Below are 17,285 nucleotides of genomic sequence, written 5' to 3' on the forward strand. Positions count from 1 at the left end.
CAAGTTCCAAGAAGTTTATTGAGGCAACCAGATACATACCAAAGCACACAAGTAGCAACTGACATATCTACAGTCTACAGTCAGGGTTACCTTGCATCATGTTCTCCAGACAAACAAAATACATGCCACTGTGTAGACAAATGGTTGGTAACCCCTGGCAACTACATCTCTGGAAATAGTCAACATTTAAATTTGTATATCAATCCGGTCTATATTTCACTTACTGGTATGCTAAGTTTTCAGTTTCAGACAGTGAATCTTAAACATACAAAGGCTTACATTAGAAACAGACATATATTTTATGTTTTTTAACTTTTGCTTGTTTTTAATGCTGGGGACAATCTGTGCATATGTGAGTGCATCAATGGCCCTGCTGGACTATACCAAGTTTGGCAGCTGGACAAAAGCGTACATAATTTAGTTTTCTTTCACAATTTCTTTTCTCTACATAAATTTCAGCATTGAACATATATTTATAAATCATTTAGGCCATTTTCCCCATGTTGCTGGTCAATAAATCAAAAGAACAATTCACTGCTGTGTTGAAGCAGGCCAGTTTTAATGACAATTTACTTGCCACCAATCACAATGTTGCACCTATTCACCGACTCAAACACACGGTAGCAGCTGTTGAGACCATTAATACAAATGAACAAACAGTATCAATCTGAATGTTTATGATTTGCACATCAGCAAACACCATCTAATCTGTAAATATGAAAGTGTTATTACAAGAGTTTATATAAATATCCCTCAACGTTTCCAGAAACAAGCGGATGTGCAACAATGGACAATTCAGAGAGAGATTTTCAGCATCAGAACTACATTGTGAAATTTTACAAAGATGGGCTATACTTTTGAGACAGCCAATGAAATGTTAGTCTTCTTTATTTACTGGTTCATTCCCATCCATGTCATGGACCAAGAAGGCGTTTTGGTGTTCTAATTCTGTACAACAAGTTGTTTACAGCTGCAGTTCACAGTTTATCAGGGCAGCCAGAAGAACTCAAAATAACATATCCATTTTCATCTGCGTTCAAAGGTCTGAACACAAATGAAGTCAACAAACTTTGGTACATTTATTCAGCCAGATTTTAGTTAATCTTGTTACCATTCAAACATTCATACATTTCTTGACAATTTGTCATTGCAATGCAACATGACAAGAGTTATTTCCCTTGTCTATGCTTTGTGCCCTGTTCTATTGAACTTGGAAATGTGCTCTGGCATCAGTTCTGAAGCATTCATCTTATTTATCATACAGGGACAAGCATAGTGTCATCATAAACATCTTTTCTTGCATTCAGATATATCAACAGACACTTTCACTAACATCCAAAACTTGGGTATCATCCATCACCTAGGGTTTGGCCCTGAGAGGTCTCCCAGATCAAGAGGTGCATTCATGTCCCATTCATTCCTCACACTGTATTAGCCACAAAGAGGTTCAGATGTATCATACAAGGATCTATTGTTCCGTGTGTACAGGGCACACACTAAGCCACATGTTAAACAGCACTGCCAAACTCGTTTCGTAGTAGTATGTTTCCCAGCAGTTTGTCAAACACAATATGGTGTTTCAAATACAAATACTACCTTTCCGACAGCTGAGGTGTCTTTTTCTTAAAGGAAACCTGTGCTCCATCTAATTGGCAGTCCGGAGTTCAGTCTCCATATAATACCTGTCACTTAAATGCTTCAAAAGACTGACATAAAAACTAAGTTTGATAGATAACTGAAATCCTCTTACATTCCCGAGCTGCTGAATGACAATTTTAAAATCACACCTTAACACAAATACAACCCCAGTAGTAAAGGTTATATGTTTTGCATCTTGTTTTCAACCAAAGAAAGCAGCTTGAACAAAAAAGATTTGCTTGAACGTAAAACCTAAGTTTAATCGTTAATTACTATTAACAATATGTTAGCCTAAATGATATTGTGGAAAATGCCCAAAGTAGCCTACATTAAAAGTCTCAAAGTCACAAGAAGGGGGATGGTGCTGACAGAACAAGGAGCATTATCTCCAACCAACTGGCCAATACACTAAGGGACACAACTCTTCACCACCAGTAGAACTACAGTAGATTACCCGACTACCAGTCCCTAAGGGGAAATGAGTACAGTGGAGTCATGAGCAAAGATGATGTATAAAACAGGAGAACTGAGATATGAGAACAACAGAACAAGTGCTGCAAAGCAGGGATGCAACTTAGCACTATCTAAGTCACTTTGTGTAATGTTAAAGGTATCCAAGGGCCAGTAGAATTATATTTTTAATGGGGAATGCCTGTATGGTCTTACTAAGGTCTAGAGAATGTTTTAATTTCACTTCAGCGAAGTTGTATCTGCTTGAAAGTCTCATTGTAACTCATTGTTTCATCACTGGTCTTGGCAACTATATATATATATATATAATATATATAATGCAAGCTAATGACAAAGCTTGACAAGACACTGCAGGATCATTCCTATTTACCCAACTGATTGTCTCTAACATAGGAAAGTTATCATATTATTGTGAATGATTATGTTCGACACAGGTGGCCTCAAGTCACCAAGAATACAAGATAACATGGCAGAAATAAAACAAACATCCAAATTCAAATAAATGAATTAACTGATCTTTCAGGTAAAAATGTTTCTAACGATTCAAATATATTTCTTGTAATAATTAATCTTTTTAAAGCATACAATTAAACTTTACATACACCAATTGAGAGATAAAGACAACTTTAGAAAAGCAGAAACAATTTCACACATCTTATCATGTGTCTCCAAGGTAACAAAACAGACTAATCCAATCTACACACCACAGGCAGCCAAGTGAGAAGAATTAATATTGATAATTTTCTTATTTACAAACATCCATGCAATATAACATGTTGAGCTTTAGCAGCTTGGCCCCCAAAACATTAACCCATGTTTTAACTTCAACACTCTCAAGCAGGGCTGCTACATAACGGCTTAGCGTAACAACTGCCTTTGTACAATATGTATATTCGGCCCTAAATACTTGTTATACAACAATGTCACCTTCATTTGTACACAATAGTTCGCATGCTGATCAGAGGCTGGTGATCTTTATGTCTCTGCACCCTTAAATAAATTCAGCAATATTCTCGATATGATACACAATTCAGTCAACACTGACTACAAAAGCCACAAGTAATTTAGGGCCTTCGCATAACATGAAGTACTCAAAGGTACAACACAGAAAGTTCAGAAACATACATTGCCCAAACAATTTCAGTTTTCTATATTCATGTAATTTGCTTGCTATAGTTCATTGTCCTTGTCCGATAATAAGGACGGGAGTTGTCCACTGTGACTGTAATGGCTGCATAGATCAGCCAATACCCATCTGAAGCTCCCATCACTGCCAACAGCGCAATAGGAGCAGGTCCATCAAGACACAGTTGGAAGGAAACTCCTTACACAGAACATATATAACACATCATAATATACCAAGAAATCTAACCGGGTCAGGTCAGTAGGTCAAATTCAATAACATATCAAGTAAACATAACTAGGCCATAACATATAAGTTACGGGTCTTCAAACCTATGGTATCTTGTATGGGATTGAAAGCAATACACATACGTTTGTCGCCTAGTTTTCATAAAAATAAAATAAAAGACACCAAGGTATTTAAATGATTACTGAATACCCTAAAACTTATTTATCATGGCCCGCAACAATGTCCCTCACTCTACCAAGGAGCAGGAACCACGGTCATTGCGTATCAACAACGTGGGTAGCACTTCAAAAACAAAACATTGTATCTCATTATATATGTATGTGTATATATATATATATATAAAACTGTATTTGACAAATGAGGTGACCTAGAGTGTTTAGTCTTGGAGTGCAGCAAACTTGTTTTCCAGAGATAGTTGCATTCCACGTTTACTCCCCCGGATGCTCGTAGTTGGCTTCTTGGGCATCTTGGAATCCACTGAAAGAAAACAATTGATGGAATCTTTGTATTCTCATTTGAAGAAATGCTTGAGTGAGCGAGTAAGGTCTTACACTGCTTTTAGCAATACTACAGCAATATCAGGCAAAGGGACACCACAAATATCCTTCAAACATTGAATCCCTGTGGGGTGGATTGAACCAACGTCTTCAGTGCAAAGAGCAAAAGCTTTCACCATTGACTACCCCACTGAACAGAAGGAAGGCTTGAAGTGTCAATGACAGCCTCATTTCATGTAGCCATGGGGCTGATAGAACGATAACCAGAAACACATATCAATGGCACTCTTAAATCATGTAAATATGAAGTCTTTATGCATGTCAGGTCAAGTGGAAGGGCATGGTATTCTCACAGAACACACAATATTAAATGCCCCAGTCACTAACGCCCTGGATGTTAATGACTGGCGGAATAAGTAGTGAGCTTGACAATTGGGACATAAAACCTAAATTCATTTCAAAATTAAAACTGAATATAGCTTGTAACAATATTTCAGTTTTATCACAGCATGTCATCTTGACTGATGCAGGTATCAGGCATGTTCCACTTTGGTGAAACCCCTGGGTATGGTGCTGACACACCAAGAACTCAGGGGGGGAACCAGGATTTGAACCCAAAATTACAGGTTTCTGACAGATTAAATTAAGGCGTCCTAGACCAGTACCCCCCAAAACTAAGACAAAGAGTCACAATTACATGAAATGAATAATGGAAAATAATAAAATAAATCGTAAAATAACAAAATTCTTCGTTTCATAATACACACACAGTACGTTGTCAGCTGGTTTGTCAGTTTAAGGGTGACAACTTACTCATTTCTTCCACCTCCAAGAGTTGGGAAATCCACTTCACTCTTGATATTGGGAGCTTCCTTTTTCCGCCTGATAGCTTGTGCACTGACTGCAGGACTAGATCCTCCACCCCCAGACGACCGCGCACCAGGAGGGATGTATTTACCAGGCATTTTTGGAGGAGCCTCTTCCTTTGGCTTCGGTGGCTGGGGAGGAGGTTCAGGCGGTGCCCCACCTCCCAGCACTGGGGCTGCACCAGGGGCTGCTGCAATAGGGCCACGCATCATTTCATATATACACATACCATGTTCCAAACGGATAATGTAATGTTGGAAAACAAAGGAGATCACTTCTTTTGTCTGTTGTCTAACCCGCAATCACAAATATTCTAGTTATATGACAATAGTCTGCAAATATTTAGAGTCTTCACCAGACTGTCCAGTGATTGACATCATGAGCACTGACCTACACAACAGGAATATAATGTACAATGATATGCATCAACTGAGTTGGCAAGCTTGATGACCTGATCCTGATACCCTTACAAGCATGGCTCCCTGAAGACAATTCAAGACCAAATTTGATTTTCTGCACAGTTATGAAATAGAGAACAGGTCATCAGAGTTAATCTTTATAACTGAAGTCACTGCATGTCATTTCATTATCATGATGATCTGTCCAAGGCATTTTGTTGTGTAATCCATTTACAGCACTGATCTCTAATATTGGAAACACGATAGCTGTTCACACTTACAACCTAGTGAGTTTTACCATATTTGATATTTTTATACAAGGACCACAATCCCTTGTTACTAGTTCAAGTGACATCTCACCAATAATTACTGCACACATACCAGAGAACAGAAGCACATTCTCCATTACTTTTCCAGCTTACCACTAGCCTATGTTAGATCCATCTAAGACATTAACAATGTCACTACTTAATGCTTAAATAACTCATTTTATTAGTTTAAAAGCCTTAATGTATTCACTGGATCATTATACGAGGTTAACCTCCCTCCCTTTTCCGGCGGTTTCATGCCACAATGACACAAATAATCTGTCTGCTCAGTGCTCTCCTTGAGAATAACTTAAGAAAGGAATCCACCTCAAGTCAAGAATATTTTGCCAAGTTTAACATGTTGACTACCTTCCATGAGTATACTCATGTTATCAAATGGAACAGAATTTGCTACTACGAGTTATCTCGTAGCTACATCAGAGATATTTTAAAACAAATCTCAAAGGTTCTTTGCTACCGCCAGGAGACGATTGCTTCTTGTGGCTATTTTGCCAACAAGTGAAATTTGTTTTAAAACACCTCTGATGTAGCCACGAGATGACTCGAGGCAAATTCTGTTACATTTGATAACACAAGTATACACGTGGTAGGAAGTCTACATGTTAAACTGCCCCAGCATATAGCTACAATTATGGACTATTATGGGCTCTGTGTTTTTTAATTTAGATTTTGTGGAAATATATGTTTGAATACGGTAACTAATGTAGTGACTAAATGTCAGTCCTGGACACAAGGTAGGTCTTCTATCAAAATGCAGAAAACTTCATATACAAGGGTACTGATATTTTGCCGATGAACCTCCAAATAGAATCACAGAATCCAAATAGAATGCGTGAGGATGCAACCTACCTTGAGGTTGACCCGAGCCGGACACAGCCCATGGTCCAGAGACTGCACTCTGTCTGTCCTTGGGTTCACCGTCTTCTCCTTCTTCATTTTCCTCAGTGTCCTCACGTTCATCTTCTTCCTCCTTGCTGTACAGTGGAAGATAGAAAGGTAAAATAATACTGGACACTAACACTAGGCCATGAAATGTTTGAAATATAATCTGCCACTCTCACAGAATTAAATTAAAAGTGGAAATCTAAGGGGTTCCTTTGTTCAAAGAACTAGAGAGTAGGGCTCTGACAGGTCCTCGAGTAGCCCGCAAATGGTCGGGTACGACAGGACTCGAGTCCAAATTCTAGGACTCGAGTACCTGACAAAGGGAGATAACTCTAAACTAAACGTGACCATGTGTGCAGTTATGGATGAGAAAAGGTCGAACATTTGGGCCCATTTTGATCTTGACACTTTGTGGCATTATGCTGAGTTATGCTCAATGAGCTCAATGAGAAAACATCTTAACATGAAACACAAGTCTGTCAGTGTTCCCCAAATCCAGTCAAAAAGCGAGCCACGCTGACGCAGGGATATTTGAGGGGTTACAACCGGAAAAAGCTTGACTCAAAAACATACGAGACACTCACACGCTTGGTCATGATGATGTGCGTTAGAGACCTCAGACCTTTAAACCTTGTTTATGTTTTTTGTGTTTTTTTGTCACTCATTGAATCCCAGTTATATCGTACAATGTCCTAAGACCCTCCATAATTACCTTATGAAGGAATATGCCGACACCAAAACTCAGCTTAAGGATATTTTAAAGCAGTCCCTTTTGACAACAGATATTTGGACCAGCTGTGCCACCCACAGTTATATCACCGTCACAGGGCATTACATCACAGACGAGTGGGTTCTAAAATCATGCATTCTTGCCACTAGACGCGTGGAGGATCGTCCATGATGCACATTGTTACAATGCACAATCTTTTCAAAGCAATTTACATTTGATATTGGTTTGTTTTTTTCTGAGTTTTGTTCTCTGCATTGTGGGTTGAACCTCATTGTTACCCCAGTCTCAAAGCTTTTCAAACTCTCGATTTCGTGTATTCATATTATCATAACCATGTGTTGCGACATGTGATGCTATAGTTCACATGAACTGGTTTCTGCTATGGGCTGTTTGCGCCAGTGCTCAGTTGAGTAATGTGGACCGATGCTAGTCAAATAAGTCTATGATATAACATTTGTGTTTCGTCAAATTGATAATTCAATACAGACGTTATCACTCATACATGCGGCATTCTTGTGTGAAATTCCATTGAAACCTACTTAAAACACACACACCTTTTAAAGACTGGTGTCTGCGTAATCACCCAATGAAGGCTATCGACATGATTGAAGACATCGGGTGCAACGTTTTATGAGATATCACGTTTACATAAGTTTGAAAAGTGGTCAAAATGTCATTCTAATCTTAAAAATAAGGTCAAGGTCACCAAAATCGACTGGTGTCTTCGAATCCCGCAATGTAGACTGACTATTCCAAATTTGAAGATAATGAGTACAACCATGCATGTGATACGGACCTACGTATGGATGCTGCTGAATGCATAGTCCCCCGTTCCGCATTGAGGCAGGGGACAATAAACATGTCATAGCCAAGTCTCACAAGCTTGCAACCATGCTGTCTACTGGTGACTATCACTGGTATTTTTATCATGTTTATATTTATTAGTCAGATTCTTCTTGAAACTCCACTATTCCTAAAGCGGCAAATAATACTTGTATTCCTGAACCATCAAGATGTCTTGAGAGTAGAATCAGTCAAGCTGACTAGAAACAAGCTTATTAACTGCAGACAAAAGATTAATAATGCCAATGGCTAATTTTGGAAGCAAGAAAAATAATATCTTCGTATCCAGATACAGTAGAGCATGGTCACATTAAACTATAATTTTATGTCCAGACATTATAATAACATATTTTGACACATCATGAAATTATCATCACATAAAATCAAATCCAGTAACCATCATCCCTATGGTAACATTCAGTACAAGAAATTAAACAAATTAATCACAAAGGCAAACTGATTTTTTACTCCAACTTATACAAATCCCTTAACAGATAGGAGAAATTGTTCACATGGTTCACCATGCTAACTCATTGTCTAACTCAATCAACAGTGAATCAAACAATCATTACTACAGTATACTCAGAAATGAGTGCACAACATTCAGTGTCCAAAACAATCACCCAATCAAATATTCAGTTGCACCAATGAGTGGTGCATTTTAGCAATAAAGACTTATTAGCCTGACAAATAAAATGACTGAGTGACAAATTGGCCTTGTTGTGTTTCATTACCAAATCATATATATAAAAAACTAAATTTGATTTGCTTGGTCATTTTGTTGCAAAAAAAATGGACATGCATTGACAAAATGTTTCAGTATATATGGATGGCAGCACTCAGTACCAAGGCATAGTACAGTATCTCCCATATACATCAATTCAATGTAACGAAATGTAAAATAAAGTAAAAAAATAAATAAATAATACTAACGTTATCTGAAGATTTTGTATCCTTAAGCCACTGTAATCTTTCTCGGTTTCATCTTGAAAGTCTATCCATTCTTCGTCCTCCTGTATGGAAGAAAAGATCCATATTAGTATAACTGTATTGTCAGCATGTTGTTCATGTCAACATAATCATCAATATACCAGGGATGGAATAACTTTAAGATTGATAGTGTACTCCGGTACAGTGGCACATGTAAAGTCACTTGCCCTGATAATTTTTCCACTATACCAACCGTTTTCTTGCTGAATTTTTTTAAATAAACAACATAATTAACATTCGAAAGTCAACTGGACATGGTACAGTGTGATATACAAATTTGCTTGTCCCACAGAAAAAAACACTGGACTCGGACGTCGGGCAACGGGTTATTTCCACCCCTGTATACAGAGGCATTGTTGGAAAGTAAAGAAGTTCCAGGGGTAAGCTGTCTTAACACAAGAACGACTTTTCAATAATTGTTCACCAATATGAAAGTGAAGTCAGAAAAGTAAATTTCAGAATTTTAAAACATACTCAAGTTTATCCACATCAAAAGTAGTATGCTCAATATGTGTTGAAGTGCCATTATGAAGCCTTTGTTTTCCAAGCTTAACAGGCCAGAGTGAAATATCCAGTGAAATTAATCTTGTGAAAATGTGTGTAAAACATACAACAGATGCATGCAGGATAGATTGATCATGTGTATTTTCATTTAAAACCTCACTTAAATACAAATAACAAATATGTATAAGAATGTTGACTCTGTCACTATTTTCACAAAGAGGCATGTTCACGGACAGAGTACATGGAATGTAAGGAAGGAGACTTTCATCGATTCAGGTGTTTTCAGCAATATGCTATACTATCCAGATCAGGTTTAAATCTATATTTATATCCCTGGTAATTTTTGATGATGTTGAAAATTTAAAATCATGAAGATCATGAAAGTCCTACAATTCATTTTCACAAAATCTACATAATACACACACATAAATGTGGCAAAGACAGACGTATTTAGGTCAGGAATTCTAGCAATTCACAAATGATTTTAGAAATGAAACATGCAAACACAAAGTTAAATAAATTAAATATTTAGATTTGCCAAGTTTGTATTTACCCAAACATATCCAAACTCAAGGCTACTTTATTAACATCAACTAATTGGTTTTGCATGCATTTTGCAAACTTGATATCACCTAATCTAATTACCAACACTGCTTTCTATGATTTTCGTATTTCAATATTTTCTCAAATTGTTTCCTATCCTAATCTCGTTGGTTACTTGAAATTCACCATAGATTTCTTAAGAACAAATTTGAGACAATTTCCTGATCAGTGAGCGATGATCATTATCACAAGAATGTCAGGTTGCCAGTCATACTGTTTGTTTGCAAATAAACGTATGACCAAGTGGACCCTTCTGTTGAGGAATGAAATTGACCATATGGAAGGCTGTTGGTTGATTGGCTTGGTTAGCAGGCCGCTCAAATAACACTCATCCAAGCAAAATATAATTAAGAACCTCTACTTTTTTCGTTGAACCCTGCGAAGCATTGGAAGAAGTCTGGCTCTTCTCCTTGTCCTTTTTTCTCTTCTCCTTTTTAAGCTTCGACTCATCCGTCTTTTCCACAATGTCCACTGCCGCTGATGGTATTTTTGCCTTGGATTTCTTTTTACTTTTGTCTTTCTTAGCAAAGAAATCGTCAAGACTTGATTCTGCCATCTTTAGTTCTTAGTCTATGTATACATAAAAGGGTATATGATGTATTGTTTCTGCCAAAATCGGCGAATAGAATCGGAAAACTGTCGACCATGCGGCCTGCCGACTCCATGCGCAATTCTCACGTGACAGGACCGCAGTTAATGTAGTTCCGGTCTAAATTTGGAAGAGAAAAAATTATTTGTCAACTTACGAGATTATTTTGTGTCTTTGTTTTCTTACAATAATTCTTATAAATCTTTTTTCCTGTATGTTTATTTTTAGTAGTCATGAAAATGCATATGTGTTTGCAACAAAAACTGTTTTGTTAGATCAGAGACCATATAATCTATTATATAATCTATTATATGGTCTCTGGTTAGATGTAGATTGTTACTGTATATAGACAAACATTTACAATGTTTATTTCAATCAATACGCAAAATACACCTCCCACCCCCCACCCAACAAAAAACAAAACATAACCCCAACAACAAACACCATTTCGTTCCAAAGCACATTCAAAAATGCATCATACATGCCCCCTTTTTAGATTATTTCTTTGCTGTATGGTCCGGATATCAGGGAAAATATTCAGCACAGGAAACCACTGGCGTTTTAAAAAAAAATGTTTTCTTCGAGTACGACTGGAGCAGAAATACTTGTAATTTATATAAAATTGCACTTTTATTATAGTTGTATTTTGACAAAACGCATCTCTGACAACATAACCTAGAGAACCTAATGGATGGCTAGGTAAAGATAAGGTTTAACCCCCCAACCATCAAAGTGTTCTTTTCGTGTGTAATATGAGGGGCCAACGAATCCATTTTTCATCTGCCAAATCATAAAAAAATAAAATTTCAAGAAGATCTCGTTCTCAGTGTAGTTTACTTCCGACTGACACACTGCGAATGAACTCCGAAGACAGCTTGCTAGAAGACCCTACACGTTTCTTGTCACGGCGATTTTAGGTGCGCATCTGGAGAATGGAAAAACACACAGCAATGACTGTATTCTACTAAGTCTGTCTCACAGTCCCCGAACCACATGATTTTTTACCTACTGCCTAGACCCCAGTGCAATATGCTAAAGCCCTAAATGAAGAAAGTCTAGATTTTCTTAGTCTGAATCTCCCATGGAAGCACACGTGTGTGTGTGTGTGTGTGTGTGTGTGTGTGTGTGTGTGTGTGTGTGTGTGTGTGTGTGTGTGTGTGTGTGTGTGTGTGTGTGAGAGAGATATTATCCCCGCCCTTACATGAAGCACTGGGGATGTAACAACTGGGGATGTAACAACCAGGGTAAAGCTGATCACACTGTGACACACTGTTATCCACGCCCTTATATGAAGATTGTGGGTGCAACAACCGGGGTAAAGCATCTGTAAACACTGCCCAGTTATATCCAAGAAAGGGAGTGAGGGGTGGGGTGCAACAACCGGGGTAAAGCTGATCTGTAAACACTGCGACCAGTCGATACAAATTATCCACGCCCCTACATGAAGCACTGGGAGCGAGGGGTGGGTGCAACAACCGGGACAATGCTGATCTGTACACACTGTGACCAATCGATACACATTATCCACGCCCTTACATGAAGCACTGGGAGCGGGGGTGGAGTGCAACAACCGGGACAAAGGTGATCTGTACACACTCTGACCAACTGATACACATTATCCACGCCCTTACATGAAGCACTTGGAGTGGGGGTGGGGTGCAACAACCGGAGTAATGCTGATCAGTACACACTGTGACCAATCGATACACATTATCCTCGCCCTTACATGCAGCACTGGGGTAACAACAACTGGGACAAAGCTGATCTCTACACGCTCTGACCAACTGATACACATTATCCACGCCCTTACATGAAGCACTGGGAGTGGTGGGTGGAGTGCAACAACCGGGTTAATGCTGATCAGTACACACTGTGACCAATCGACCAAGCTGATACACATTATCCACGCCCTTACATGAAGCACTTGGAGGGGGTGGGGTGGGGTGGGGTGCAACAACCGGGTCAAAGCTGATCTGTACACACTGTGACCAACCGATACACATTATCCACGCCCTTACATGAAGCACTGGGAGTGGGGTGGGGTGCAACAACCGGGTTAATGCTGATCAGTACACACTGTGACCAATCGATACACATTATCCACGCCCTTACATGCAGCACTGGGGTTGCAACAACCGGGTCAAAGCTGATCTGTACACACTGTGACCAACTGATACACATTATCCACGCCCTTACATGAAGCACTGGGAGTGGGGGTGGGGTGCAACAACCGGGTTAATGCTGATCAGTACACACTGTGACCAATCGATACACATTATCCACGCCTTTACATGAAGCACTGGGTTGCAACAACCGGGACAAAGCTGATCTGTACACACTCTGACCAACTGATACACATTATCCACGCCCTTACATGAAGCACTGGGGTGAGGGTGGGGGGAGCCAAAGCTGATCAACAACCGGACCAAAGATACTGATCAGAACACACTGTGACCAACAGATACACATTATCCACGCCCTTACAATCGAAGCACTGGGAGCACTGGGTGGGGTGGGTGCAACAACCGGGACAAAGGTGATCTGTACACACTCTCACCAACTGATACACATTTTCCACGCCCTTACATGAAGCACTGGGATTTGGGGTGGGGTGTAACAACCGGGACAAAGCTGATCTGTACACACTCTGACCAACTGATACACATTATCCACGCCCTTACATGAAGCACTGGGAGTGGGGGTGGGGTGCAACAACCGGTACAAAGCTGATCTGTACACACTCTCACCAACTGATACACATTATCCAAGCCCTAACATGCAGCACTGGGATTTGGGGTGGTGTGCAAGAACCGGGACAAAGCTGATCTGTACACACTCTGACCAAGCTTATACACATTATCCACGCCCTTACATGAAGCACTGGGAGTGGGGGTGGGGTGCAACAACCGGGGTAATGCTGATCAGTACACACTGTGACCAATCGATACACATTATCCACGCCCTTACATGAAGCACTGGGGTTGCAACAACCGGGACAAAGCTGATCTGTACACACTGTGACCAACAGATACACATTATCCACGCCCTTACATGAAGCACTGGGAGTGGGGGGTGGGGTGCAACAACCGGGACAAAGCTGATCTGTACACACTGTGACCAACAGATACACATTATCCACGCCCTTACATGAAGCACTGGGAGTGAGGGGTGGGGTGCAACAACCGGGGCAATGCTGATCAGTACACACTGTGACCAACAGATACACATTATCCACGCCTTTACATGAAGCACTGGGAGTGAGGGTGGGGTGCAACAACCGGGGCAAAGCTGATCAGTACACACTGTGACCAACAGATACACATTATCCACGCCTTTACATGAAGCACTGGGAGTGGGGGTGGGGTGCAACAACCGGGGTAAAGCTGATCAGTACACACTGTGACCAATCGATACACATTATCCACGCCCTTACATCCAGCACTGGGGTTGCAACAACCGGGTCAAAGCTGATCTGTACACACTGCGACCAACTGATACACATTATCCACGCCCTTACATGAAGCACTGGGAGTGAGGGGTGGGGTGCAACAACCGGGGTAATGCTGATCAGTACACACTGTGACCAATCGATACACATTATCCACGCCCTTACATCCAGCACAGGGGTTGCAACAACCGGGTCAAAGCTGATCTGTACACACTGTGACCAACTGATACACATTATCCACGCCCTTACATGAAGCACTGGGGTTGCAACAACCGGGACAAAGCTGATCTGTACACACTCTGACCAACAGATACACATTATCCACGCCCTTACATGAAGCACTGGGAGTGAGGGGTGGGTTGGGGTGCAACAACCGGGGTAATGCTGATCAGTACACACTGTGACCAATCGATACACATTATCCACGCCCTTACATGAAGCACTGGTAGTGGGGGTGGAGTGCAACAACCGGGACAAAGCTGATCTGTACACACTGTGACCAACTGATACACATTATCCACGCCCTTACATGAAGCACTGGGAGTGGGGGGTGGGGTGCAACAACCGGGACAAAGCTGATCTGTACACACTCTGACCAACTGATACACATTATCCACGCCCTTACATGAAGCACTGGGAGTGGGGGTGGGGTGCAACAACCGGGACGAAGCTGATCAGTACACACTGTGACCAATCGATACACATTATCCACGCCCTTACATGAAGCACTGGGGTTGCAACAACCGGGACAAAGCTGATCTGTACACACTCTGACCAAGCTGATACACATTATCCACGCCCTTACATGAAGCACTGGGAGTGAGGGGGGGGTGGGGTGCAACAACCGGGATAATGCTGATCAGAACACACTGTGACCAATCGATACACATTATCCACGCCCTTACATGCAGCACTGGGGTTGCAACAACCGGGACAAAGCTGATCTGTACACACTCTGACCAACTGATACACATTATCCACGCCCTTACATGAAGCACTGGGAGTGGGGGTGGGGTGCAACAACCGGGACAAAGCTGATCTGTACACACTCTGACCAACTGATACATTATCCACGCCCTTACATGAAGCACTGGGAGTGAGGGATGGGGTGCAACAACCGGGACAAAGCTGATCAGAACACACTGTGACCAATCGATACACATTGTCCACGCCCTTACATGGAGCACTGGGGTTGCAACAACCGGGACAAAGCTGATCTGTACACACTCTGACCAACTGATACACATTATCCACGCCCTTACATGAAGCACTGGGAGTGGGGGTGGGTCTGGTAACAACTGATACAAATAATGCTGATCAGAACACACTGTGACCAACATCGATACACATTATCCACGCCCTTACATGAAGCACTGGGAGTGGGGGGTGGGGTACAACAACCGGGACAAAGCTGATCTGTACACACTGTGACCAACTGATACACATTATCCACGCCCTTACATGAAGCACTGGGAGTGGGGGATGGGGTGCAACAACCGGGATAATGCTGATCAGAACACACTGTGACCAATCGATACACATTATCCACGCCCTTACATGAAGCACTGGGGTTGCAAAACAACCGGGACAAAGCTGATCTGTACACACTGTGACCAACTGATACACATTATCCACGCCCTTACATGAAGCACTGGGAGTGGGGGGTGGGGTGCAACAACCCGGGTAATGCTGATCAGTACACACTGTGAACAACCGATACACAATATCCACGCCCTTACATGTAGTACTGGAGGGTGCAACAACCGGTGTGAAGCTGATGAGTACACCCACTGTGACCAACTGATACACATTATCGTACCAAGGAGCCATTCTTTGATTTGATTGTTGTTTACATGGCGGCGGTCTGTAAATAATCGAGTCTGGACCAGACAATCCAGTGATCAACGTCATGGACATAGATATACGCAGTGTTTTAGTCACTTGTGGATTTGCAGATACAGATAGTTGATGAATAAATCATGGACAGGTCTATGTTTTGGGAACGAGTTAAAACTGCTCGTATGACAGTGAAAGGTTAGGATCATGACGTACTTAATTCGTATTTAGGACAAAGAAACGTTTTCAGCATTTCAGTTGGTATACCTGCGTTGCAAATTCGTATAATCAAATAATATCAACTATAAAACCAAATGTTAACAAAGAGGAAATGTGTTAGGGATCGTTCATACTTTATGGCCAGGGGTTGGGGCTGGGGGTGTGAAGATGATTTTAAGGGAGTTCACACATGTACTAGGGGAAGGGGGGTAATTGATTATGTACATCAGATGGGGTTGGTGTTTCACTTACTTTGTACATAAATATTAGGGGTTGGTCAGTCACGTTGTACATGCTTCTCCATAAAAATCATCATCAATATCTATTACTGAGAGAGAGAGAGAGAGAGAGAGAGAGAGAGAGAGAGAGAGAGAGAGAGAGAGAGAGAGAGAGAGAGAGAGAGAGAGAGAGAGAGAGAGAGAGAGAGAGAGAGAGAGAGAGAGAGTATGGTTTTCCACTTACCCAACTCCTATTGTTTCAGTAGAAGAAATCACTGGGGTGTGATAATCCCCTTTAATCCCTTATTTGGTTCCCTGTGAAATAGTATCCGGGGCCAAATGGGATAAAATGCTACTACGTTTGATTCAATGTTTGTCTGTATTTATTAATTATATATATACAAGTTATCCATTTATACAACTTAATACAACATCAACATCATATCACATATTATACATCAATATTTCAATATCAATAGGCATTTCCAAGGCATGGTTCAGTGCAACTTCTCTTCCTTGGTGGAGGTCTGGCACCGTTTCTTAGCTGAAGAACACATGCCTCCACCCAGCCTTGTTCCTTCTTTAAAATGCCAATGGCCTAAATGTCGGGGTGGAAAAAACAGTCCTTCGTCTGGTCTTGATACTGAGTCCCTAGTGTGGTGATCTACCTTCAGTTGGTGACAATCTGTAGCCTGTTTTTATATTATATTGTCCAAATAGTGCTATTAGTTTTAACTTTCCACACTAGATTAAATTGTAATTGTGATATTCTAGTTGTTTTACTGTCCTTTGACGACAGGGTTATATAATATACACATATTCCATTTCAATATCAAACATGTTCTCGT

General features: G+C 40.8%; 1 protein-coding gene and 1 long non-coding RNA gene across 3 annotated transcripts in view; one reads left to right on the top strand and one right to left on the bottom strand.

Moving 5' to 3' along the window:
- On the bottom strand, positions 1-10,805 carry LOC124262656 (protein CDV3 homolog). Of its 2 annotated transcripts, none has more exons than XM_046697158.1 (5): positions 10,489-10,805; positions 8,964-9,043; positions 6,422-6,546; positions 4,792-5,035; positions 1-3,958 (listed from the first exon to the last, which is right to left on the bottom strand). In XM_046697158.1, the coding sequence occupies exons 1-5, from the start codon at positions 10,681-10,683 to the stop codon at positions 3,910-3,912; spliced, it is 693 nt and encodes a 230-aa protein (XP_046553114.1). In that variant the 5' UTR covers positions 10,684-10,805; the 3' UTR covers positions 1-3,909. The 2 variants fall into 2 exon arrangements, with proteins under 2 accessions (XP_046553114.1, XP_046553113.1); XM_046697157.1 differs by having other exon boundaries at positions 10,483-10,805.
- LOC124262657 overlaps positions 9,029-17,285 on the top strand; it is a 26,096-nt gene continuing 17,839 nt past the window's right edge. The window contains exon 1 of the long non-coding RNA XR_006894664.1: positions 9,029-9,090. This is a non-coding gene — a long non-coding RNA (uncharacterized LOC124262657). The remainder of the gene's footprint in view (positions 9,091-17,285) is intronic.

This window comes from Haliotis rubra, unplaced genomic scaffold, assembly GCF_003918875.1.
Source record: "Haliotis rubra isolate DU_JTF1 unplaced genomic scaffold, ASM391887v1 Scf85, whole genome shotgun sequence".
In the NCBI taxonomy this organism is placed as follows: domain Eukaryota; kingdom Metazoa; phylum Mollusca; class Gastropoda; order Lepetellida; family Haliotidae; genus Haliotis; species Haliotis rubra.

Bases quoted from the DNA above. Each gene is read 5' to 3' on its own strand.
- LOC124262656 (XM_046697157.1), bottom strand. From the start codon at position 10,683: ATGGCAGAATCAAGTCTTGACGATTTCTTTGCTAAGAAAGACAAAAGT. The intron at 5,036-6,421 runs GTAGGTTGCATC...GCCCTATTGCAG, and splicing joins CGGCTCGGGTCAACCTCAAG to CAGCCCCTGGTGCAGCCCCA. The intron at 3,959-4,791 runs GTAAGTTGTCAC...GTTTTCTTTCAG, and splicing joins CTTGGAGGTGGAAGAAATGA to TGGATTCCAAGATGCCCAAG.